The sequence below is a fragment of the Myxocyprinus asiaticus genome, chromosome 20, assembly GCF_019703515.2.
Source record: "Myxocyprinus asiaticus isolate MX2 ecotype Aquarium Trade chromosome 20, UBuf_Myxa_2, whole genome shotgun sequence".
NCBI classification, from domain to species: domain Eukaryota; kingdom Metazoa; phylum Chordata; class Actinopteri; order Cypriniformes; family Catostomidae; genus Myxocyprinus; species Myxocyprinus asiaticus.
Window position 1 is genome coordinate 2,940,123 of NC_059363.1, and position 27,933 is coordinate 2,968,055.

At 37.7% G+C, this 27,933-nt stretch overlaps 1 protein-coding gene across 1 annotated transcript; it reads left to right on the plus strand.

The window, feature by feature from the left end:
* Positions 1 to 132: 132 nt before the first annotated feature.
* On the plus strand, positions 133 to 27,933 carry LOC127410696 (cell division cycle 5-like protein). Its single transcript, XM_051645866.1, has 16 exons — positions 133 to 341; positions 2,991 to 3,094; positions 5,799 to 5,960; positions 8,022 to 8,149; positions 8,261 to 8,360; positions 8,582 to 8,800; positions 8,912 to 9,056; positions 13,635 to 13,823; positions 13,963 to 14,111; positions 14,190 to 14,352; positions 14,564 to 14,728; positions 14,874 to 14,954; positions 18,750 to 18,992; positions 21,288 to 21,485; positions 25,857 to 26,069; positions 27,374 to 27,933. The coding sequence occupies exons 1-16, from the start codon at positions 297 to 299 to the stop codon at positions 27,476 to 27,478; spliced, it is 2,409 nt and encodes an 802-aa protein (XP_051501826.1). The 5' UTR covers positions 133 to 296; the 3' UTR covers positions 27,479 to 27,933.

Consider the following 27,933-nt stretch of genomic DNA (forward strand, 5'->3'; position numbering starts at 1 on the left):
TCCCTTAAACATTAAAAATAATTCTGGATTTCAAATCTCGTAAAATGCAAATAAAATAAAGTCCACAAAGACACGGGTTTATTTACAACAGTAATCATCTCATTTTCTCTTTCTAGGAGGCGCTGTTGAGTTGAAGACATGAACGCGCACGACGTCGAAGAAGAGCCGATCTGCAGCCATTACTCTTCCTCATGTGTCAACCTATAAACAATCTTTAATTCTAATATCTAACTTTAATTTCATTTATTTGAGAATCCAACAGAAGTGTGTGTGTGTGAAGACTTAAAATCGCCATCATGCCGCGGATTATGATTAAAGGAGGAGTGTGGAGAAACACTGAGGTTTGATTACGAAACACACACGATTACAACATTAAAACTGCATAAATGATCAGTGTTTTAATCATTTAAAAGCATTTAATGCATTGTTGTATGTTGAGCTGTTTGTATGTTTTCATCTCTCGCTACTGCCGCAGTTACATGTATAAAAATGGATTTTTATTCATATAAACACCAGTGAAATTACTGTAGTTTCTCAAAATAGACATAAATTCACACAATTTGTGTAATTTTATATAGTATTATTAATTGCACAGAACATATGTTCTTTTACAAGTTGTGAAAGAATGATATTTTTTCATATTTTAATGCTGTATTACAGTTGATGTCAGAAGTTTACATACACTTAGGTTGAAGTCATTATTTTAACCACTCCACAGATTTAATATGAGCAAACTATAGTTTTGGTAAGTTGTTTAGGAAATCTACTTTGTGAATGACACGCGTAATTTTTCCAACAGCTGTTACAGACAGATTGTTTCACTTTTAATTGACTTTATCACAATTCCAGTGGGTCAGAAATGTACATTCACTAAGTTAACTGTGCCTTTAAGCAGCTTGGAAAATGATGTCAAGCCTTTAGACAACTAGCCAATTAGTTTCTGATTGGAGGTGTACTGGTTTGGAGGTGTACCTGTGGATGTATTTTAAGGCCTACCTTCAAACTCAGTGCCTCTTTGCTTGGCATCATGGGAAAATCAAAAGAAATCAGCCAAGACCTCAGGAAAAAATTTGTGAACCTCCACAAGTCTGGTTCATCCTTGGGAGCAATTTCCAAATGCCTGAAGGTACCACATTCATCTGTACAAACAATAGTACGCAAGTATAAACACCATGGGACCACGCAGCCATCATACCGCTCAGGAAGGTGACGCATTCTGTCAACTAGAGATGAACGTAGTTTGGTGCGAAAAGTACAAATCAATCCCAGAATAACAGCAAATGTCCTTGTGAAGATGCTGGAGGAAACCGGTAGACAAGTATCTATATCCACAGTAAAACGAGTCCTATATCGACATAACCTGAAAGGCTGCTCAGCAAGGAAGAAGCCACTGCTCCAAAACCACCATTAAAAAGCCAGACTACAATTTGCAAGTGCACATGGGGACAAAGATCTTACTTTTTGGAGAAATGTCCTCTGGTCTGATGAAACAAAAGTTGAACTGTTTGGCCATAATGACCATCGTTATGTTTGGAGGAAAAGGGTGAGGCTTGCAAGCCGAAGAACACCATTCCAGCCGTGAAGCATGGGGGTGGCAGCATCATGTTGTGGGGGTGCTTTGCTGCAGGAGGGACTGGTGCACGTCACAAAATAGATGGCATCATGAGGAAGGACAATTATGTGGATATATTGAAGCAACATCTCAAGACATCAGCCATGAAGTTAAAGCTCGGTCGCAAATGGGTCTTCCAAATGGACAATGACCCCCAAGCATACCTCCAAAGTTGTGGCAAAATGGCTTAAGGACAACAAAGTCAAGGAATTGGAGTGGGCATCACAAAGCCCTGACCTCAATCTGATAGAAAATTTGTGGGTAGAACTGAAAAAGCGTGTGTATGCAAGGAGGCCTACAAACCTGACTCAGTTACACCAGTTCTGTCTGGAGGAATGGGCCAACATTCCAGCAGCTTATTGTGAGAAGCTTGTGGAAGGATACCCAAAACATTTGACCCAAGTTAAACAATTTAAAGGCAATGCTACCAAATACTAACAAAGTGTACATAAACTTCTGACCCACTGGGAATGTGATGAAAGAAATAAAAGCTGAAATAAATCATTCTCTCTACTATTATTCTGACATTTCACATTCTTAAAATAAAGTAGTGATCCTAACTGACCTAAGACAGGGAACGTTTTCTATGATTAAATGTCAGGAATTGTGAGAATAAATGTATTTGACAAAGGTGTACGTAAACTTCTGACTTCAGCTGTGTATGGAATTGGCATATTAGCCAAAAATTTGAATATTAACACAATTACATATTATCAGCGTTTGGTGTAATGCATTACTAAGTAATTAATTACTGTAATTTACTTTTTCAATTAAAAAAGTAAAGTAAGGGATTACTCTTAAATTAAGTAATTTAATTACAGTTACTTCTGATGTAATTTTGTTAAATACTCTATAGACTATAGAACAATTCTATATAAAACATTAGTGAATTTAAAATAGAAATTTAACGTCTAATGTTAAAATGTGTGTTTTTTATTTTAACGCCGTCCCCTTAAATTCTTTGGCCAGTTCATGAATAATTTATTTGATTTTGACAGTTTCAATTACTTTTCAGACAGAGTAATTAGTACAGTAACCTAATTACACTGTAGGAGATGTAATTAGTAGTTAGTAATTACTTTTTTAGAGTAACTTATCCAACACTGCATATACAGTATGTAATATAAAAGGTGGCATTTAATTTGATTTCTTTTGCAAAATATAGTATAATGTGTATTTGCATTACAGCTTTATATTTATATATGGACAGTTAACATGTCCTGCAGTGTTACATGCTATCAATGTATCGATTTCTTGTATAATTATTATGCATGCAGCTTTTTTGAGCTCATTACATTTGAGGGACTTTATTTGTACTTGCAAATTGCATATGATATCTCAATAATAATACTTGTTGTTTTTGTGATTTTAATAAAAGGATGAGATTCTTAAAGCAGCTGTGATGAAATATGGCAAAAATCAGTGGTCTCGAATCGCCTCTCTGCTGCACCGCAAATCAGCCAAACAGTGTAAAGCCAGATGGTGAGTTTATATCCATGCATTAGGCTGTGTCTTGATCCCTAGTGAGCTGCCTTGCTAGACAGCATCTTAGGGCATGATTGGGAAATTCAAACATGCTTATAATGCCCAAACAGTGTTTCCCTTAGGATTTCTTTCAGCAGCGGTGAATGCCGGACCCGTGTTAACGCATGTTGATTAAAGAATAGATTAAAACAGGTGTGTCAAACTCAATTTCAGCCTGGGCCACATCAGGGGTTATTTGTGCCTGTTGAAAATGCGGCACCAGCACCTGCTTTGGTAGCACCCATGCAAATAATATTACATGTTATGTTGGGCTGAAATGATTAGTCGACGTTATCGACAGCGTCGACAATAAAACATTTTGATGTCATTTAACGTAACATGAGATCACTTTAAACTCTAATGATGATGCGCGAGAGCAGCACTGCAGTTTGCGCCTGACTGATGAGAGGAAAAATTACACAGATCACAATCCAGACACACTCCAAACTTTCCAAACAGATTCAGGTGATGTAGATCGCAAAGAATGAGGGAATTATAATGCAAAAATACAAAATAAGTAAATGCAGAAGCACTCTTGTTGTGGAATAAGTGGAGCTGGAGCTGCCACTCCACTGAAGCAAATCTTGCGTGTTGAGGGTCTTTAAAGGAAACACCGGGGTGTTACATCTTTAATGCAGTTATATTTAATGCGTTATAGCTTTATTAAAGTTCAAATAATACGTGGAAGATCATGTAAATAACTACAAACTCCAAAACTGGCATTTCTCTGTGCAGTCAGTGTCCCGATCTAAGGGGGAGAGATTGAAACTGCACCCGGCTGATGCACACTCTGTCGCGGGGACGCTTGTCCCTCGAGTGCACACGCTTAATGCAGCTAGATTGTAACGTGATGGCTCACGACTTATTGAATCATAATGTATGTCACTGTGCATTTCTTATCATGTAAAAAATATTAATAAGAGAGAGTTTGTTTGGGGCCTGGGTAGCTCAGCGAGTATTGACGCTGACTATCACCCCTGGAGTCGCGAGTTCGAATCTAGGGTGTGCTGAGTGACTCCAGCCAGGTCTCCTAAGCAACCAAATTGGCCCGGATGCTAGGGAGGGTAGAGTCACATGGGGTAACCTCCTCGTGGTCGTGATTAGTGGTTCTCGCTCTCAATGGGGCGCGTGGTAAGTTGTGCGTGGATCGCGGAGAGTAGCATTAGCTTCCACATGCTGTGAGTCTCCGCGGTGTCATGCACAACAAGTCACGTGATAAGATGCGCGGATTGACGATCTCAGAAGCGGAGGCAACTGAGACTTGTCCTCCACCACCCGGATTGAGGTGAGTAACCGCGTCACCACGAGGAAGTGAACAGAAAGGTGAGAGAGTCTTCGACCCATTATACAATGCAACAAAATACGTTTTTGATTTGTTTTTGTTTTGTCTTGTTTTCCATTTAAAATTGTCAAAAAAATCCTTAAAACAAGATACATTTACTTGAGAAGCAGCATATAAGATATTTAGACTTGCTTTAAGAGAATAGATCTTAAATCTAAGTATAGTTTGTCTTTACTGTACTCACAGAAATATAACCAAGTGAAAAAATACACTTATATACAAAATACACATATATTTAAGATCTATTCTCTTAAAGCAAGTCTAAATATCTCATATGTTGCTTCTCAAGTAAATGTATCTTGTTTTAAGGATTTTTTGACAATTTTAAACAAGCCAAAACACTTGATAACAATACGATTTTTTGCAGTGATTTTTTTTTTTACTGAATTAAACTTAATAAAAAGTATTTTAGAGGTATTTTTAAAAGATGATTTTGTCCTCTATATTGTTAGTAAGCACGTTTAATACAACTTTTTAAGTCGGGCACAAGCTGAATAATCGTTGCAATAATCGCCAAATAATCTAATAATCGTTAGATTAATCGATTATCAAAATAATCATTAGTTGCAGCCCTAATGTTATGTGCATTGAAATGCATTGTACAGCATTGATTTTGAGATTGGGATGCAGATGAAAATTATGATATTAACAACAGTAACATCTGTGGAAAAAACAATCCCCGCCACGCATCTCACCGGTTCACAAGCGCACTTAAAATAGTCTTTGTGGTAGAGACCAGTCCGCACTGCACCTGCTCTGCCCTTGTGCTGCTATGATTAAGCCGTGTTGATAATTGACCCGTTTAGCGCTGTTTCATTCCACTTTTGAAGTGAGCAAAATGCGCTTCAAAACGTACAGATGACAGGGGAAGGCTCATTTATATTCAGGAGGAAAATGCTAACTGATTGTTCAGTGAAACGGTGTGATCCCCTGCCATCCTACGTTTCAGAAAAGAGCTCTCGGGCCACTTGAAATGAAGCAAGTTTGACACGTTATGCGGTGACGTAACTGTAAGTGTATTTGTGTGTGTGGTGGGGTCCCTTTCACAGTGTAGAAAGCACACAGCTGACTGGTGCTGGCAAACATTATGTTGCGTCAAGAATATTAAATTAAACGTGAAATCCCCAACAGTGGTGCTCATAATTCAGCAGTGGTGCAGCGCCACTGCAAATTGCATATAGGGGAAACACTGCCAGATATGCCATCATAAGTAGGCAGTTCACAAGGTTGTAAACACAGCCTGAGTGATTTGTTCTTGTTTATTTTACTGAACAGAAATCCCAGGTCTGACGCATGTTGTTTATGATGTGTCTAATGCAGGTATGAGTGGCTGGACCCCAGCATTAAGAAAACAGAATGGTCTCGTGAGGAAGAGGAGAAGCTTCTTCATCTGGCCAAGCTGATGCCCACTCAATGGAGAACAATCGCCCCCATCATCGGACGAACGGCCGCTCAGTGCCTGGAGCATTATGAATATCTGCTGTAAGTTGGCTTAATTTAAAAACAACATGAAATCAAAATTGGCCTTATTTACATTAAAAAAAACTAAAATGTCTGTGGTCGATTCATTCACGTGCATCATTCTATAGAAAAACTACTTGTCCAAATTTAAGGAATTAGTTTTGTGTGCAACCAAGGCTGCACAAGCAGGAAAATAACCAATAACATCCATGATCCAGTTGATTTCTGATGGATAAAAGCATCTCTCATATAGTGCTGTCAAAAGTGTCGGTACTAAAATAAAAAAGATGCAAAGAGACCAGTGTTTATGCAGTACCGGTATTACCGAGCACCGATTCTATCCAGTGACAGCGTGCAGTATGACTGACACACAACAGCTTTTAAATGCTCACAGGCTTATTTTGAATGCATGCTCTGTTACTCCTTATACACTGAAATTGACAATTAATCTAAGTGACATGTCCTAGTGTGATTTATTAAACTGCTAAATGCTGCAATCTTAGTGTGGAAGAGCTGCATACTTTAAATGAATTTATAAATCCGACCGCTCATACTCTGGAAACTCCACAGACATTGAGAATCTTTCACGTTTTATCAGATGACAAAGCAGAGCACTAATCTACTGTGAACCACGAAGCACATGTAAACTATATATTTATATATTTATATATTTAAATCACAGCATATGCGCTTTAATCTCAACTCAACTTTATTTATATAGCATTTAAAACAACAGAGTTGACCAAAGTGCTTCACAGTAATAACATTTAAAACATAACATTTCAAAATTACCACATACACAGACATCAGTAATCTAAAACACAAACACTCAAAAACTGTGCACTAAATTTCTTTTGTCAGACTCAAAGGATAGTGTAAACAGATGAGATTTCAGATGTGACTTAAGTCTTCAGTGATCACATTGGGCCCTGTCGCAAACTGTTTGTCCGGAAAAGTGAAGCTTCCGGCAAAAAGCACACGTCATAATAAAAGTATGATTCAAAATAAAAGCTAGATACTTGAAATTAAATAAAAAATTAAATAAAATATTACAACTGTATAGTAAAATGTAATATTCTCTGTAATAATAATAACAATAATTAATCAAGTTATCACAAGCAAGACAGCTCTTGAATACAATTTTGGCAAAAAATAAATAAAATAAAATGCAATGACATGTTAAGTTCTATTTTCACTTATTAAATGTTTTAAGAATTAATTGACTAGACACCATTTTGATGATTAAATTAAACTTTAACATTTAAAAATGTTCTGGAAAAAAATTATATATATATATTTTATCCACTTTTCTCCCAATTTGGAATGCCCAATTCCCACTACTTAGTAGATCCTTGTGGTGGCGCGGTTACTCACCTCAATCCGGGTGGCGGAGGACAAGTCTCAGTTGCCTCTGCTTCTGAGACCGTCAATCCGCGCATCTTATCACGTGACTCATTGTGCATGACACCGCGGAGACTCACAGCATGTGGAGGCTCATGCTACTCTCCACGATCCACGCACAACTTACCACACGCCCCATTGAGAGCGAGAACCACTAATCACGACCACGAGGAGGTTACCCCATGTGACTCTACCCTTCCTAGCAACTGGGCCAATTTGGTTGCTTAGGAGACCTGGCTGGAGTCACTCTGCACGCCCTGAATTCGAACTCGTGACTCCAGGGGTGGTAGTCAGCATCAATACTCGCTGAGCTACCCAGACCCCTTGTATTAATAATAATTATTAAAATAATTATTACATTATTAAAAATAACTAAATTTATGTGTTCAATAGCACAGTATCATATTAGCATATTTTTGCTGTGGTATCGAAATTGGTATCGAGAACCGTGAAATTTCACTGGTATCGGTATCGACTATTGAAATCTTGGTACCGTAACAACACTACTCTCATACATTGTTTCACTCTGAATACACTCTCTTTTTAAATTAAGAAATTCACCACATTGCGGAAGTTAATTGAGTTGCAAATGCTGTTTCAAGCATTATGGTACATTTAATGCATGAACCTGTGTGCACATAAAGAATAAATTCAAGCTTAACTCTTGATACTTGACCGCAGTGATAAAGCCGCCCAGAGAGAGAATGAAGATGACGCGGGTGATGACCCTCGCAAGCTAAAACCGGGGGAGATTGACCCAAACCCTGAGACCAAACCAGCCAGACCTGACCCTGTTGACATGGATGAAGGTGTTTCAGATCAACTTCATTTTTCGTGAATTAGAAAACACTGTTTTTTTATAATTGCATTTCAGTGGATTGGAATAATGCTTGACATTGATGATAACCTTCTGTGTGAAGATGAGTTGGAGATGCTGTCTGAAGCCAGGGCTCGATTGGCCAACACACAAGGCAAGAAGGCAAAGCGAAAAGCCAGAGAGAAACAACTGGAGGAAGCTCGGTAAGACATGATCTTATGTGATGTTTTTCAGGACATAAACATTTGCAGCAGCCTTCTAGAAATGGAAAATTGCTTCCAATGTTTTGCAATTGATTTTGTGATCTCAGAAAGTGCCATCGGCTGTATCTTAATGAGTTCTTACAGTGCTGATCACAGAAAACACTCTTTAAGGTTTTATCACAGGTGTTAATTACCGTTTTCCCCTGTGTTGTGTTCTCAAGTCGTCTGGCTGCACTTCAAAAGCGCAGGGAGCTGCGAGCTGCGGGCATCGACATCCAGAAGAAACGCAAGAAGAAAAGAGGTGTCGACTACAATGCTGAGATCCCCTTTGAGAAGAAACCTGCACAGGGCTTCTATGATACGTCCATGGAGCAGTATGATCCTCTGGAACCCGACTTCAAACGACTACGCCAGCAGCATCTGGATGGAGAACTCCGAAAGTGAGTTTTTGAGCGCCTGTGATTCATATATGAAACTCAGCCCTACTAAACTCTTGAGCTGTCCTGGATGGGCATCTTTTGATCACTCGTCTTCTGTTTTGTCCTGTTCAGTGAGAAAGAGGATCATGAACGTAAGAAGGACCGACAGAAGATCAAGAAGAAGAAGGAGTCGGATCTGCCCTCAGCGATTCTACAGACCAGTGGAGTGTCTGAGTTCACGAAGAAGAGAAGCAAACTGGTGCTGCCGGCACCACAGGTCAGACCACGGCACAAACCATACCACCGTGGTAAAACCTCTGTGACCCATGGCATATTGTGGCTTATTTTTAGTAGGGAGTGGAATCGTAAGGAATTCAATGATTATGGTTTCATTTTTTGTTTCTTTTCTCCCAATTTGGAATGCCCAGTTCCTACTACTTAGTAGGTCCTCGTGGTGGCGCGGTTACCTCAATCCGGGTGGCGGAGGACAAGTCTCAGTTGCCTCCGCTTCTGAGACCGTCAATCCGTGCATCTTATCACGTGACTCGTGCATGACACCGCGGAGACTCGCAGCATGTGGAGGCTCATGCTACTCTCCGCGATCCACGCACAACTTACCACACGCCCCACTGAGAGCGAGAACCACTAATCACGACCACAAGGAGGTTACCCCATGTGACTCTACCCTCCCTAGCAACCGGGCCAATTTGGTTGCTTAGGAGACCTGGCTGGAGTCACTCAGCACGCCCTGGATTCAAACTCATGACTCCAGGGGTGGTAGTCAGCGTCAATACTCGCTGAGCTACCCAGGCCCCCAACGATTATGGTTTCTTAACGATTCGTTTAGTACTTTTGATAAATAAATGTTTGGAAATAATAAATGCAATTTAGATTTAATGTACTGCCCCTTAGAAAGTTGTTTTAAGATTATATGTATGGAATGAGGTCATCAAATCCATGAGATCTTTTTATATTTGAACAGAACAGATTCTAGCAGTAGGTGTTTACACATAATTATGTTTTTAATTTCTTTGCTAAAATACCATTAATTCTTTAAAAACTCATTGTCATATAAACAACCATCCAGTAATTCTTCTGATTTTAGTCTCACTTCAATTTAAGTATGATTTAAGTACACAAAACAGAAACAATTCTTGGTTCATTTAGAGTCGAACATGACGAAAGGACTACACTGGTCTCGCTGTATATTTCACACTGAATCGTAGCGCTGGAAATAACGTATTTTAGAACGGTGGAAGAATGCATGTTCATCAACCGTTGACAGAACCGAAAGTCATGAACATCACTCGGTACGGGTATTTTTTAAAAATGGAACCAGTTTGCTTATTCTTGGGTGTTTATTTTAGGACAGTGTTTTATCCGCACTGGCGGAAGAACACATTTGAGAACCATAAATGGAACCATTTCTTTAAGTATTAAGTAGAAAAATAAAATAAAATATGGAACCAGTTCTTGGACCCAACCCTAAGCACTACTCGCATTTTCTTTAGAAAATGTACGAATTTAGTTGCTTTTTCACAATGGCGGCAACAGATGTGTACACAAACATTTGAGTTTTCAACTTTAGACAACAACAACGGTTGGGCCTCAATTTTTTATTTTTGAAAACTAATTTGCATTAATTCGGTGGTAGTGTGGTGATGCAGCCTTTACACCTTGGTATGTAAATTCATTTTCAATAATTCAATGCTTACACCACCCCACGTAGAGCTCTTTGATTTCCACGATGCAGAAAACATGGATGGAATCAGAATGTCACAGAATTTGACAAATTTGAATGCTTAATTAATCTAATTAAAATCTCAATTTGTCCAAGTGTGATTATTAAACTGCAAAAGACTGCTATTTAATTAAATAAATATATAATCTGCATGTGCTGTGTGCTTCAAAATGAATGTGTGAAGCGGCCGCTTGCACGCTGAAAACACCTCATCATGAGCATCACGTGCACTCTGTAGTAGATGACAGAGAGCGGAGGGCTATGAAGTGTGGAGCACATGCAGACTATATATTTATTTAATTAAATCACAGATTTTTGGGGTTTAATAATCACTCTTGTAGCAAATTGGTTATCCATAGGTGCGAAACTACCATCAAAAACACACAGAAATGCCAAAATAACAGCTTGATTTAAATGGATGCATGAAATGGGGGGAAAGATTATGTTTATTGCAATTTAATAATAATAATGTATTAAAGCAGTATCTCACATCTGTGATGTTCTGTTGTGCAGCACCTCATTTGACAAATATAATATCTCCAGTGTTGTTTCGGATTGCGCTGTGAGGTTTTGTAGAAAAACACTTAATTTGTTAAAAATAATGCAATGTTATGTTGAAAATGTAATTGGATTAATTCTATTAAAGTTTTAACTAATTCATTTGATTAGACAGCTTTTTGATTATGAAATTTAATTAAACTGTCGAATACATAATTTTAAATAAATAACCCTCCAATAACCGTGTGACACACATTTCTTGAAAATTGTGCCTTGAAAAGAGTGGGAACCCTGATAATGCAGATGTCTTGTGACGCATTTTTAAGTTCTAGTAACTTTACACGACTTTCCTTAGAGACGCTGAAATAAACAGCGAGACGAGACATAGATGCTTGTAGTCTGTACAGTTTCCCATTAAAATAAGGATCGAAGATCATTATACTGTGCATTCATAAAGTATTTTGTCCCCTTCATTTCGATCTACGATGGCGCCACAGATGGCCACCTCGGTGTGGTGCGCTCCAGTTCTTTTGCTGTTTTTGTTTGTTTGTCCTGTGTTTAGTCATGTCTTTTCGATCAGTTTCACCAGAGACGAACTGTTAAATATTCGGCAGCAAACACCAGATAATGTTTTTACCCGTATTTGATTATTCGGATGTTTTGTTGGACATTTTAGTCAGAGGAGCTGCGGTGCTGTAACAGACAAACTACATTGATTAAATGTCCGAATAATCAAATACCGGACAACTCTGTGAATGTCCTTGAGTGGCCCAGCCAGAGCCCGGACTTTAACCCAATCGAACATCTCTGGAGATACCTGAAAATGGCTGTCCACTGATGGTCCCCATCCAACCTGACAGAGCTTGAGAGGATCTGCAGAGATACCTAAAAAAGACTTGAGGATGTAATCGCTGCCAACGGTGCTTAAGCTAAGTGCTGAGTTAAGGGTCTGAATACTTATTTCAATGTGATATGCTTTGATGCAGTCTCCTTTGTCAGTCTGTTTTTGGCCTGATTATACAAGATTTTATCCCCACTTCTGTAAGCATCCTCTTTGGCCTGACGAAGCTGCCTGAGTTTTGCTGTAAACCATGGTTTGTCATTGTTGACCATTAAATAAGTCCTAGTAGGAATGCACATATCCTCACAGAAACTGATCTATGATATCACAGTATCTGTGAGCTCGTCCAGATTGGTGTCTGCAGCTCCAATTAGTGCAGTCAAAGCAGGCTTGTAGTTCCAGCTCTGCTTCATTGGTCCATCTTTTTATAGTCTTTACTACAGGTTTAGCTGATTTTAGTTTCTGTCTGTAGGTCGGAAGAAGATGAACCAAACAGTGATCAGAGAGTCCCAAAGCTGCTCTAGGGACAGAGCGATATGCATCCTTTATTGTTGTGTAGCAGTGATCCGGTATGTTCCTGTCTCTGGTTGGGCATGTAATGTGCTGTTTGTATTTGGGAAGTTCACGTGTGAGGTTTGCTTTGTTAAAATCCCCAAGAATAATAATAAGTGAGTCCGAGTGTTGTTGCTCCGTGTCTGTGATCTGATCAGCCAACTTTTGCAGCGCTGTGCTCACACACGCTTGTGGAGGAATATGAACACTCACCAGAATAAACGAGGAAAACTCCCGTGGCGAGTATAAAGGCTTACAATTGAGGAAGAGCACTTCTAAATTAGGGCAGCACATCCTCTTCAACGCTGTTACATCTGTACACCAACTTTCATTGATGTAAAAGCATGTTCAACCACCTCTCGTTTTCCCCGTTAACTCCGCGATCCGCTCTGAACAGCTGAAAGCCCGGCAGATGTAGCGCGCTGTCCAGAATGGTTTCACTCAGCCAGGTTTCCGTGAAGCACAGAGCAGCAGAGTTAGCGAAGTCCTTATTTGTTAGGGTTAGGAGAAGTAGTTTGTCCGTTTTGTTAGGAAGAAAGCGGAGATTCGCTAGATGTATGCTTGGAAGCGCGGTTCGGAAGCCGCGTTGACGCAGTTTGACAGCGCTGGCTTACTTCCCTCTCTTGCGTCTTTCAGCGCGCTTGTACAGCACCGCAACTCCTCCGACTAAAATGTCCAACAAAACGTCCAAATAATGAAATACCGGACAAATCTGTGAATGTCCTTGAGTGGCCCAGCCAGAGCTTGGACTTGAACCCAATCGACCATCTCTGGAGAGACCTGAAAATGGCTTTGAAAAAAAAATTAAAGAAAATTAAGGGGTCTGAATACTTTATGAATGCACTATAAATGGTGCATATGTTTGATGTTCATGTTGGATGTTGATATTAATCTGGACATTACCATTGGTGTGCAACCATGTTTTAATGTTTCTACACTGGTCGACCAGAAGTGCTTATATCAGTTTACCATATTAATTTAGAATGCATTTAATGTGTACTCACAATATGCATTTACCAGCAAGCGTTTTCAGTGGCTTCATGGCTCATCCAATCAGATTTGACAGGCAAAATGATCTCTAATATATAGAGAGCATAATAACTAATACATTTTGGTATGTTGTAAACATTGAATTGACACAACCCAATCCTTCTCACTTGTCAATCCTGTTGTTTTCTGGTTTATGTTGTATAATCTGCATTATTGTTCTGTCTTTATTTCAGATCTCTGATGCTGAACTGGAGGAGGTGGTGAAACTGGGTCAGGCCAGTGAAGTCGCCCGTCAGACCGCTGAGGAGTCTGGAATCACAAACTCCGCCTCCAGCGCTCTTCTGTCGGAGTATAACGTGACCAATAACTCCATGGCCCTGCGCACACCCAGAACACCCGCCGCACAGGACAAGATCCTACAGGTTTTATTTACAATTTCATGTATTTCATTTCAAACTGTCATTGTGGTCGAACGAACACTAGGTTGTTATTTATATTCTTGTCCTCATCTGTCACTAAGGTTTGTTTTTAAAATCGTAATTTGGTTGATTCAACCCAAAGGAAGCTCAGAACCTGATGGCACTTACGAACGTGGACACCCCTCTGAAAGGGGGACTCAACACCCCCCTCCATGAGAGCGATTTCTCAGGTGTTACCCCACAGAGACAGGTGGTGCAGACCCCCAACACGGTGCTGTCTACACCCTTCAGGTACCCACAACGCACACTTCTAATGCACTCTCTGCGTCTGCTGTGTGAATAGGGACATAATGAATATGGTTTTTCCAGAACTCCCAGTCATGGAGCAGATGGTATGACCCCTCACAGTGGAATGACACCCAAACCTTCAGTGGGCGTGACTCCTGGCAGGACCCCGCTGCGGGACAAACTCAACATCAACACAGAGGAAGGTGGCGTGGATTACAGTGACCCATCATATGCTAAACACTTGGTGTGTTACACCTGCAGTAATGGGCTACCATTTGTTTGCGATAACAAAAAAACATTGTCTTTATCATCTCATGGCACCTACTATATGACTACATTGTTTCTGTGTTTCTAACACCAAGCAAAACATGCTATAGTGCAGCAATGCAGTTGTGGTTTTAAATCAGTGGCATGGAAAAGGGTTTTTGAATTCTAAGCTTCTAAGTGTTTTTCAGCAAAGAGAGTCCCGTGAGCAGCTCAGACTGGGGCTGATATCTTTGCCGTTGCCCAAGAATGATTTTGAGATCGTTCTTCCTGAAAACGCAGAGAAGGAACTGGAGGAAGCCGAGGTTGATGAGAGTTTTGTGGAAGACGCAGCCAAGATAGAACTACAAAAACAGGTCGGATAATCAAACACCCTGATCTGTCAGATGCAAATACGGTTAATGAAACTCGTTCATTGATGTTCATGGAACAGTCTCTAAAGATCCAGAGTGTTGTATTTTGTCTTGTGTGTAATATTAATCTTGTGTGATATTTTTACAGGCTATCAGAGATGCCGAGAGAGAAAAAGAGCTGCGTCAGAGACACACAGCAGTTCAGAGAGATTTACCAAGACCTTCAGAGGTGAGAACATGCGTCAGTTACGTCCATACTACTCGCAGTCTAACCCAATCAAAACGGTCACGAACAGCAACATACCGTTTCTTTGTAAAGACAACACAAACTGTATTTATTTTAAATAATGTGATGTATTCCCAAATGAAGCAGAATATATAGAGGAAATAGGAAAAATTGCATCTTGATATTTAAAAAAAATAAAAAGTTTTATAGCATACATTTTTATTTCAAAAATGATTTCAAAAGTGATTATCCTTTGTCTGTATAATAATAAAGTGAATAAAATAAGTCAAATTTGCAATCATAAAAATAATTTTTAATTTTTAAATTGTTGTCTGTATAATTAAATTACAATTACATATGAATAATTATGTCTAATTAAAGTTATAAATATGTAGTAATTTATTATTTAAATATTTAAAACATTTCTCTTTGAAGACAACGCTAACTGTATTTATTTTAAATAATGTGATGTATTTGATGAAAGCAAAATTGTATATAATATATTTTTAAATTGGTTGATGGAAAAAATATTGTGTGTGTGTGTGTGTGTATATATATATATATATATATATATATATATATATATATATATATATATATATATATTTATTTATTTACACACATACACACACATGATATACAAATTTTTATTACGTTTATTTCAAAAGCGATTATTATCTGTAAAATAATGGTGAAAACAATAAATAAGTCAAATGTATAATCATAATTAATTTTTGATTAAAATAAATGTTTTTACATTTACATTTATTCATTTGGCAGACGCTTTTATCCAAAGCGACTTACAAAAGAGGAAAACATAAGTGAATCATCTTAAGGAGACAATGGTATGAAAAGTGCCGTATTACAAAGTTTCACTAGAATCATAACAGTATTCAAACAGAATAAAGTGCAACAGGATTTTTTATTTTTTTTATTTTTTTTTTAATGACTGGTTAAGTGCTCATGGAAAAGATGTGTTTTTAGTCATTTTCTGAAGACAGAGAGTGAGTCAGCTTCACGGATGGAGTTGGGAAGGTCGTTCCACCAGTGTGGTACGATGAAGCTGAAAGTCTGGGAAAGTGTTTTGGTGCCTCTTTGTGTTGGTACAACAAGGCGACGTTCCTTAGCCGACCGCAGGCTTCTAGTGGGCGCATAGCTCTGCAGAAATGGTTTTAGGTATGCTGGAGCAGACCCAGTGACTGTTCTGTATGCCAGCATCAGAGCCTTGAATTTGATACGTGCATCAACCGGCAGCCAGTGGAGAGAGACGAGTGGTGTAACATGCGCTCTCTTTGGTTCATTAAAGACCAGACGTGCTGCTGCATTCTGGATCATTTGCAGGGGTCTAACTGCACATGCAGAGAGGCCTGCAATGAGAGCGTTACAGTAGTCCAGTCTTGTTATGACAAGTGACTGAACAAGCGGTTGTGTGGCATGTTCAGAGAGGAAGGGTCTTATCTTCCTGATGCTGTAGAGTGTAAATCTACATGATCTTGCGGTCTTTGATATGTGGTCTGTGAAATTTAGTCTGTTGTCGATGGTTACCCCTAGATTTCTGACTGATTTGGAAGGCGTTACTGTAGTTGCACCCAGCTGCACGGTGATGTTGTGTTCAACAGCAGAGTTCGCTGGAAAGACAAGGAGTTCGGTCTTGGCTTGGTTGAGCTGCAGGTGGGGCTCCTTCATCCAGGCCGAGATGTCTGCCAGGCAGGCAGAAATTCGAGCAGTCACTGTGGTGTCGTTGGGCTGGAAAGACAAGTAGAATTGCGTGTCATCAGCATAGCAGTGGTAAGAGAAACCATGTGCCTGAATGATGGGTCCCAGTGATGTTGTGTTTATAGAGAAGAGAAGTGGCCCAAGCACTGATCCCTGAGGTACCCCAGTAAGTAGCTGATGTGTCACCTCTCCAGGCTACCTTGAAGGACCTACCTGAGAGATTGGAATTAAACCAGTCAAGCACAGTTCCTGTGATGCCCAGCAAAGAGAGGGTAGAGAGTAAGACCTGATGGTTGACTATGTCAAAGGCTGCAGAAAGGTCCAGTAGAATCAGTACGGATGATCTGGATTCAGCTTTCACCTGTTTCAGCGACTCAGTGACAGACAGCAGGGCAGTCTTGGTGGAGTGTCCACTTTTGAAACCTGACTGATTGTCATCCAGCAGCTTGTTCTGTGAGAGATAGGCATAGATCTGATTGAAAACTGCCCTTTCAAGTGTTTTCACCATGTATGGGATGAGTGAGACTGGTCTGTAGTGTTCTATTTGTGTGGGGTTAAGTGCGGGTTTCTTCAGCAGCGGGGTTACTTGAGCCTGCTTGAATGTAGTGGGAAAAGTGCCTGTAAGTAGAGATGTGTTAATTATGTGTGTGAGTGCAGGTAGGATGGACGGAGAGATGGCCTGGAGAAGGTGAGAAGGAATGGGGTCAAGGGAACAGGTGGTGGGGTGGTTGGAGAGGAGGAGTTTAGAGACCTCAGTGTCAGTCAGAGGAGAGAACATGGAGACAGAAGAGTTGCATACAGGAGACATGTGTTTGACAGGGTGTGGTGCTGAGAATGTATTGCTGATGGTTGTAACCTTATTAGTAAAAAATGTGGCAAAGACATCTGCTGTCAGTGATGTGTCAGGCGGAGAAGGGGGAGGACAGAGAAATGTGTTGAATGTTCTAAACAAGCTGCGAGTGTCTGTGGTGCTGTTGCTCTTGTTCTGGTAGTAGGAGGTTTTTGCAGATTTAACGTTATCTGAAAAAGTTGCAAGCAGAGACTGATATTTACCTAGATCTGCTGGATCTTTAGATTTCCGCCATCTCCACTCAGCTGCCCTGAGGTCAGTCCGACGTTCACGAAGGACGTCAGAGAACCAGGGGCTGGGTGGTGTAGCACGTGCTGGCCTAGAGGAGATAGGACAGATGTTGTCTAGATAGGTTGTTAAAGTAGAGCTTAGTGTGTCCATGGCAGTGTTTACATTAAATGTGGTAAATACATTTCGTGTGGGAAGAGAGGTAGAGACAGCAGTGGAAAGGCGAGAGGGTGAAAGAGAACGGAGGTTACGGCTAAAGGAATCCAAAGGTGGAGTCTGTTTTAATGTAGATGGGAGAGTCATGTTGAATTGAACAAAGTAGTGATCAGAGACATGTAAAGGAGTAACAAGAATATTTGAGTTGGTACATTTGGTACAAATGTTGTCTGTATGATTAATTTACAAATGCATAGATAATTATGGTTATAAATATGTATACAGTTATTATTAAAATATTTCTCTTTAAAGACAACACAAAATATTTATTTATAAAAATCTCTCATGATATACATATTTGTATTACATTTTTTATTTTAAATCTACTAAAATCTACTAAAATTACAAAAGCTCATTTTGACTTGCAACGATGTCCAAAGTAAAGAAAGAGGTTTTTTTTTTTTTTTTTTTTTTTTTTTTGTAATTTGACTATTTGAGTTGCTCAAAAAAAAAAAAAAAAAAAAAAGTACTTATTTGTAAACATTTTATTGCAATGAAACACATTTGTCAGAAATTAAAATAACAATAAAAACAATTACTTTGTCCAATTTCATGTTTTGGATTTAGACTTCCATGACAAAACTGAAGACCTTTTTTACTATTATTAATTACTAATAACAAAACGCACAGGTAATCCGAATCAAGAGGTGAAGAAAGTTCAGTATGAACGAAGTAACCTGCACCGATGAATCTTTGATTTCAGTTTTGATTTTGTTGTCTTCAAGTTGTTAAGCATTATTGTTATGAGTGTTGTGTGTGATGTGGCTGACGTGTCTGTTTATGTTCAGGTAAATGAGACGATCCTGCGGCCTCATAATGTGGAGCCTCCTCTAACAGAACTACAGCAGGCCGAGGAGATGATAAAAAAAGAGATGATCACCATGATCCATTACGATTGTCTGCATCACCCCATCTCTGACGCTCAGGCCAAGAAGGTTAAAGGAGTAGGATCCAGCTCCAACAACGCAGAACACGTTGCATATCTGGAGAAAACACCCTACAACAAGATCACAGAGGAGGAGCTTAGAAAGGTCTGCTCTCTCGAACGATTGGCTATAGTGAAACCCACTTGGACGCTGCAGATTTATTTCATGTCAAGAAGTGACCGCAACGTGGCATTCAATTGATCAGACTATTATTTTATTTTTAACCAATTTTTATTTAATTACAAAACATGCAAATTTCATTAGCTCATTTACTGAAGTACTACATTAAAAAATAACTATTAAAGTGTACTGCAAAGAGGTGATTATAAATGGGTGAAAACCCTGAAATAAATGGTGGCCAGGTCCCATTTACACCTTGTATTAACATGCGTTTCATATCTGGATAGTCTTGAGCTGAAATGCGTTTATATCTTACACTCAAATGCATCTTCACTTATACTATATAGAGGTCAGGTCAAAGTTATCCACGCAAAATGGAAAACGCTCAGAGGCTGTAGTAACTGAAAATTCTCCGTCTTTTAGCGAATTTTAAAAACACTGATGGATAATTCAAATCTAAAATCTTGCCTAGGGCTCCAACAGAGTCTGGTCATAGCGGGTTCATACACGCAGTGTTAATGACACAGAGGAGGAGATGCCCGTTTACTCTATTTCTGTGGAGTGATAAAATGATGTAATGAAATCTTAATGGTTTTGCTTTATGCGAAACAATGGCTTGTGGGTTTAATCAAAGAGCATTCAAATAACGTGTGAAGTGAAGAAATGATGACAGAAAATTTGTACTATTGCATAACATAATATAATCTTATATCAAATAAATTCAATAAAAAATATATTACAGTTTTAATAAAAAATAAAATAAAATGTGTTCCAACAACAACAGTGTAAATGTAAAATTGACCAAAACTAAAGTTGACCAAAAAGAGACTTTTTTTTTTTTTTTTTTTTTTTTAAATCCCCAATTTGGAATGCCCAATTCCCAATGCGCTCTAAGTCCTCGTGGTGGCGTAGTGACTCGCCTCAATCCGAGTGGCGGAGGACGAATCCCAGTTGCCTCCGCGTTTGAGACCGTCAATCCGCGCATCTTATCACGTGGCTTGTTGAGCGCGTTACCGCGGAGACATAGCGCGTGTGGAGGCTTCACGCTATTCTCTGCGGCATCCACGCACAACTCACCACGCGCCCCACCGAGAGCGAGAACCACATTATAGCGACCACGAGGAGGTTACCCCATGTGACTCTACCCTCCCTAGCAACCGGGCCAATTTGGTTGCTTAGGAGACCTGGCTGGAGTCCAAAGAGAGACATATTTTAAGTATTTAGAAATATTTTGATATTAAAAGCTTTTATTTTCATGTCAGTCATAAGTTTTTAAAGCCTTAAAGGAATGTTCCAGGTTCAATACAAGTTAAGCTCAATCGACAGCATTTGTGGTATAATGTTGATTACAACAAAAATTCATTTTGACTCGTCCCTCCTTTTCTTTAAAAAAAAAAAGCACAAATCAGTGTTACAGCGAGACACTTACAATAGAAGTCAATGGGGGCCAATCTGTAAACATTCAAATACTCACTGTTATAGCCAATTTGCAACTTCGTTGTTATGATGACGTAATGCCGTAAACCCTAAAATGACCATAAAAACAACTATATACAGCTCAAGTTTTAACAGAAGAATTAATGTAAGTGCTTTTATAAAATTGTAATCTTCACATTTCTGCTTTAAAACCTTGGGACGAGTCGAAATTAATTTGTGGTAATCAACATTATGACACAAATGCTGTCGAATGAGCTTAAGGTTTACTGAACCCAGAATATTCCTTTAAAAGGAAATCATATATCCCTATTTTATTATTTGATTTATATTTTTGTAGTTAAATATGTAAAAGGCGTATGACGCACACATGAAATATAACGATTTAAAAGACAATTATTCGTGAAAGCCCTAAAAGAGACAGTTAATCATAATAATCGCAATTATCTGTTTGACAATTAATCGTCAGCCAAATGTCACAATCAAAGTGACAGCCCTAATATACACTTTCCCCTATACAACCTAAAATCTTGATGAAGTCAGCTAACAGCGTCAGTTTGTTGATTTGGATCTGTAGATGTAAAAATGGAAAGTTTTACACTCATATTGGTTGGTAGCTTAAAGCATGATCAAATCTGCCTAAATATATACAAAAATGTGACTAATTTAGCCAAAATCTATATAAAACTCTTTCAAAATGCAATTGATAAACAAATTGAATAGACAAATATTGTGAATGGCAAATATTCCACAGGAGCAGATTCTGTCTGTACCTGACCATTGTCAGCCTCAGTCACCATTCACTTTCATTGTATGGAAAAAAAAAAAGATGTGTGTCTCTGACAGGCTGGAGAGCTGCTTGGGCAGGAGATGGAGGTTGTGAAACATGGAATGGGACATGGAGATCTTTCTATGGAGGCTTATAACCAGGTGTGGGAGGAGTGTTACAGTCAGGTCCTGTTCCTGCCCGGTCAGAGCCGCTACACCCGTGCCAATCTGGCAAGCAAGAAGGACAGGATCGAATCCCTGGAGAAGAAACTGGAGGTAAACCTCAGCAACGTCATATTGTAATCTCCATTTCAGGCCAGCAGATGGTGCTGTCTGACTGCTAGCGGCGTAGAACACTTTACAAGTTTTGTTCAGGCTTTCAGTCCAGACACTGTTACTAAAATACATGCATGGACGTTATTTAGCATTGATGTCTTTTATTGTATTGCCACTCCCTCAGCTTTTGTATGAGAGACTTGATACTAATCCATTCTTGGGTCTCTTAAAATTCATTCACTATGTAAACCTTGTAATTAAGTCTAATTCTGTTTTAACTGATTCAAGGATGAATCTTAAATGCTTGGTTTAAAGAAACCAAAAATAATCGCCACTGCAAGACGGCTCGTTGCCTGTAGTTACCGGACTGGCACATGTGCACTGTTTTAGTTGATCAAGACTTATAAAGACTGCATTTGTTTCATATGTCTTGGCTGAGAACGTGTGGTGGAAACTTGGAGTCTATTCACACAGCAGCACGTTTGGAGACGTGGGGCAGTTTGTGTTCCTGCAGGAAGAGAGAAACTGTGCTGCATGGCTCTCATTCAGAGAATCAGTGGGATTTATGTAGGCAGCATCTGTAGAGCACATTTATGAGCAGAGACCTCCGCTGTAGTTCTACTGCAGGGTTTCAGAGAGAGAGAGAGAGCTCTCTGTGTCTGCGGCAGGGCCCATGCATAAACTGATAAAAATTTGATTTGGTAACCAAAAGGTTGTAGGATTAAATGCCGAAAGATTTGAACCATTCGGATTGAACCTGTTAAAAGTCTGCTGTATGGCACTTTGGATAAAAGCATCTAAGTGATGAATTAGTAGGGCTTTAAACAGATAAGTAAATAAATGTATTGTCTGTATGATAAAATTAAAATATACATTTAATATATCGACAACACAATTGAATTTTTTAAAATATTTTAATCATAATATTAATAAAGGTTATACTATAGATACAGTTGTGCTCAAAAGTTTGCACAGAAATTGTAGAATTTTGGCATTGATTTTGAAAATATGACTGATCATGCAAAAAAACTGTCTTTTATTTAAGGATAGTGATCATATGAAGCCATTTATTATCACATAGTTGTTTGGCTCCTTTTTAAATCATAATGGTAACAGAAATCACCCAAATGGCCCTGATTAAAAGTTTACATACCCTTGAATGTTTGGCCTTGTTACAGACACACAGGGTGACACACACAGGTTTAAATGGCAATTAAAGGTTAATTTCCCACACCTGTGGCTTTTTAAATTGCAATTAGTGTCTGTGTATAAATAGTCAATGAGTTTGTTAACTCTCACGTGGATGCACTGAGCAGGCTAGATACTGAGCCATGGGGAGCAGAAAAGAACTGTCAAAAGACCTGCGTAACAAGGTAATGGAACCTTGAAGATGGAAAAGGATGTAAAAATATATCCAAAGCCTTGAAAATGCCAGTCAGTACTGTTCAGTCACTTATTAAGAAGTGGAAAATTCAGGGATCTCTTGATACCAAACCAAGGTCAGGTAGACCAAGAAAGATTTCAGCCACAACTGCCAGAAGAATTGTTCGGGATACAAAGAAAAACCCACAGGTAACCTCAGGAGAAATACAGGCTGCTCTGGAAAAAGACGGTGTGGTTGTTTCAAGGAACACAGTACTTGTTGACCCCTCTCCAAACCTAGCGCTTATGGTTGTGACCATAAAACTCTATTTTGGTCTCGTCACTCCAAATTACAGTGTGCCAGAAGCTGTGAGGCATGTCAAGGTGTTGTCGGCCATATTGTAACCGGGCTTTTTTGTGGCATTGGCGCAGTAAAGGCTTCTTTCTGGCAACTCGATCATGCAGCTCATTTTTGTTCAAGTATCGTCGTATTGTGCTCCTTGAAAGAACCACAGACAGTTCTTTTCTGCTCCCCATGGCTCAGTATCTAGCCTGCTCAGTGCATCCACGTGAGAGTTAACAAACTCATTGACTATTTATACACAGACACTAATTGCAATTTAAAAAGCCACAGGTGTGGGAAATTAACCTTTAATTGCCATTTAAACCTGTGTGTGTCACCTTGTGTGTCTGTAACAAGGCCAAACATTCAAGGGTATGTAAACTTTTGATCAGGGCCATTTGGGTGATTTCTGTTATCATTATGATTTAAAAAGGAGCCAAACAACTATGTGATAATAAATGGCTTCATATGATCACTATCCTTAAATAAAAGACAGTTTTTTTTGCATGATCAGTAATATTTTCAAAATCAATGCCAAAATTTCATAATTTCTGCCAGGGTACGCAAACTTTTGAGCACAACTGTATATATGTATATATATATATATATACACACTATATGGCCAAAAGTTTGTGGACACCATATGTGCTTGATGAACATTTGATTTCAAAACCTTAGGCATCAATTTCCCCCTTTGCTGTAATAACAGCTTCCACTCTTTTGGGAAGGCTTTCCACTATACTGTATGTAGTAACATGGCTGCAGGGATTTGCTCTCATTCAGACACAAGGCTATCAGTGAGGTCAGGAACTGATGATGGTCGATGGGGCCTGACTTACAGTTGCTGTTCCAGTTCACCCCAAAAGTGATCAGTGGGGTTCAGTCAATTTCTTCCACGCCAGACACAGTAAACCATTTCTTTATGGACCTCACTTTGTTCACAGGGGCATTGTCTTGCTGGAACAGAAAAGGGCTATCCCCAAACAGTTACCACAAATTTGGAAGCACACAAAGCCCAAGCATTACATAAAGAAACATTAAGATTTTTCTTTACTGGATTTAATGGAGAAACCAAATTCGTTAATTAGAAGGGGGTGTCCACAAACTTCTGGCCATATAGTGTGTGTGTGTGTGTGTGTGTATATATATATATATATGTGTGTGTGTGTGTGTGTGTGTGTGTGTGTGTATGTAATAGTGTTATACATATTTATATAAATACTTTTTTCAGTATAATAATGAAGTAAATTAAATAATAATAAAATACTTCAAATGTTTATGTATTTTATTTTAAGTAGATTTTATTAAAATATTTTTTAATTTTTCAATTCTTGTGTAATTGTTTTTTTTTACTAAAATGTATAAATCACAATTACATGTGTATAATTATGTATAGTTAATTATAGTTATAAATGTGTATAATTATGTAGTTAGTTATTAAAGAATTGTTAAAATTGTACATATCTTTAACTGTATAATTGTGTTGTATATAAAAATTATAATTCAGTAGATGAAAAAGTAAATGTCTAAATTATAATAATTAATTTTATGATTCAAATATGTAAATAAAATACATAAAAATCATAGTAAATAAGTAAAATGTATAATAATATTAATACAAAATGATATATTGATTTATTGTTCAGTTGTGTTGTTTTTAAAATGTAATTATTTCGTTTATAATTATATATAGATATAATTTAAAAATGATAATTTGTTATATTTTTATACTTAAAAATAATTACAATTATTTTTAAACTTTTCAATTGTGTGTGTGTGTGTGTGTATATATATATATATATATATATATATATATATATATTATTATTATTTTTTTTATTTATTTTTTTTTATTGGAATATTCTTTTATTTATATATTTTAATATATATTTTTCTTTAAGTGTCCAATTGGTTGAATGGTGTACTGCTGTTGTCTGTGAGTTCAGCCCTGTTTTCAGTGATCTTTCATTGTTTCGGCTCATCTTGAGGATGTTCTACCCAGAGATGCCCATTTTGAGCTTGCTCAATACAGCAGGACACTTACTGGAAAACACACAACAGTAGAATAAAAAACAGATCCATTCTAATTACATAATGATTTGTTAAAGACCAAAGAGATTGTGTGTGTTTCTGAGGGCTGTGTTGACGTTGAAGGTTTATTATTTCTGTGTCCAGCTCATAAGTGTGCATAGAATTTGCTGCTCTTTTACATATCCCAGGTTATTGCGAAATTGAATGTCTGTAAATGGCTTACGTTAGCAGTGGTTTCAATGTTTCGTGGTGCCAGCGTCTAAAGGCAAAATTGAATCCTGGCCTTTCTCAGACCTCCCATTCTAACTTGACAAGAAAACATATTTAAATCCAGAATCTCAATGGCTTGTTTGAATTTTAATGCAGAGATTAAACTGCAGCCCATTTGAGTAAACCTGGCATTAATCTGTTATAAGGATCCCCTGTCAAAGCTGTAGCTTTGCGGTTTTTGCACGGCATATTGAGCCATGGTGCTCATGCAGGTAATAAGGGTTCGAGTTCACCCTCCTGAAAGTCCCTCCTTGAATATCTTGTTTAACTCAGACACAAGTCACATTATGGAATTAAAATGGGTTGCGAATGCCATTCTATGTTGATTTAAAATCAAATTCCTTTATCTTTGTGTGTCGTGACAGATCAACCGAGGTCACATGACCACAGAGGCCAAACGAGCAGCTAAAATGGAGAAGAAGATGAAGATTCTGCTGGGCGGGTATCAGTCTCGGGCCATGGGTCTGCTCAAACAACTTAGTGAACTTTGGGATCAAGTGGAACAGGCTAATGTGGAGCTCCACACCTTTCAGGAGCTCAAGAAACAGGAAGATCATGCCATTCCACGGAGACAGGAGGTGAGCAACAGTACATGGCTTTACTCTCTTTGCTGTGATCCATGATGCTACGTTTACATTAAGAACCTAGAATTTCAACTTTCAACTTTTTTTTTAATTCATAAGCTGCTGCCAAGCTCATTTTGGTATGACTTGTTGCTTCTACATAAACACGGGGTCATGGTGTCTTGAATGCATAACTTTTATAGTAAAAAAATATATTTCTTTATGGAGACAATTCATAAACTTTTATATTAAAAAAAATATTTCTTTATGGAGAAAATGCATAAACTTTTATATTAAAAAAAATATTTCTTTATGGAGAAAATGCATAAACTTTTATATTAAAAAAATATTTCTTTATGGAGAAAATGCATAAACTTTTATATTAAAAAAACATATTTCTTTATGGAGAAAATGCATAAACTTTTATAGTAAAAAATACATTTTATGAAGAAAATGTATAGATTTTTATATTTAAAAAAATGTTTATTTATGGAGAAAATGCATAAACTTATAAAAGTTTATGCATTTTATCCATAAAATGTATTTTAAATATATTTAAAAATAAGTAAAAATATATTTCTTTATGGAGAAAATGCATAAACTTTTGTAGTAAAAAATAGAATTATTTATGGAGAAAATGCATAAACTTTTATAGTAAAAATTATATTTCTTTTTGGAGAAAATGCATACACTTTTATAGTAAAAATATACTTTATTGAGAAAATGCATAAACTTTTATAGTAAAAATATATTTTATTGAGAATGCATAAACTTTTATAGTAAAAATATATTTCTTTATTGAGAAAATGCATAAACTTTTATAGTAAAAATATACTTCTTTTTTGGAGAAAATGCATAAACTTTTATAGTACAAATGTACTACTTTTTGGAGAAAATGCATAAACTTTTATAGTAAAAATATACTACTTTTTGGAGAAAATGCATAAACTTTTATAGTAAAAATATACTTCTTTTTGGAGAAAATGCATAAACGTTAATAGTAAAAATATACTACTTTTTGGAGAAAATGCATAAACTTTAATAGTAAAAATATACTACTTTTTGGAGAAAATGCATAAACTTTAATAGTAAAAATATACTTTTTGGAGAAAATGCATACACTTTTATAGTAAAAATATATTTCTTTATTGAGAAAATGCATAAACTTTTATAGTAAACATATTAATTAATATGATTAAAAATTAATAAACTTTTATATAAATTATGTATTTCTTTATGGAGAAAATGAATGTAATTTTTACTTCCAGAACCCAAGCATTATGGATACTGTCATCATTGTGTTTGTGTTTAATATCCAGGCACTGAGAGAGGACGTTCAGAGACAACAAGACAGAGAGAAGGAGCTCCAGCAGAGATTTGCAGACCTGCTATTGGAGAAACAAACACTTTCACAGAAGTTTTAAATGAAACGTTCATCAAAAACTTCTTTGCATTTCCTGTAGTCAGTACAATAGTTGTCTATGTGCTTTTCCTTGACAAAATGAATCTAGTCTTACTGTCCAACTGCAGTACAACTTTACTGTGTGAATACTTGCATTTCAGCTCTAATGAACTGCTTCGAGCTCTGCAAAGAGTTTCACTTACTATTCATAAGGACCACAGAGATGTCTAAGTACACAAATCTGTGCTTTGTTTTAAAAATAGCTTTATTGAGGTAAAACCTCTTGTGTAAATATCGTCTGTTTTGCAGTGTTTTTTTAAGTCAAGCCATGTTTAGGTTTGTGCAGAAGATAAGATCTTTTGCCTTTTCATGTATTGTTAATGGCGTCGAGAAAATAGTTGATTTGAGTGACTGTTCTGTGAATGTGTGGCATTGTGAAAAGTCAAAATGAAAAATAAATTTACTATGTTCCCACAA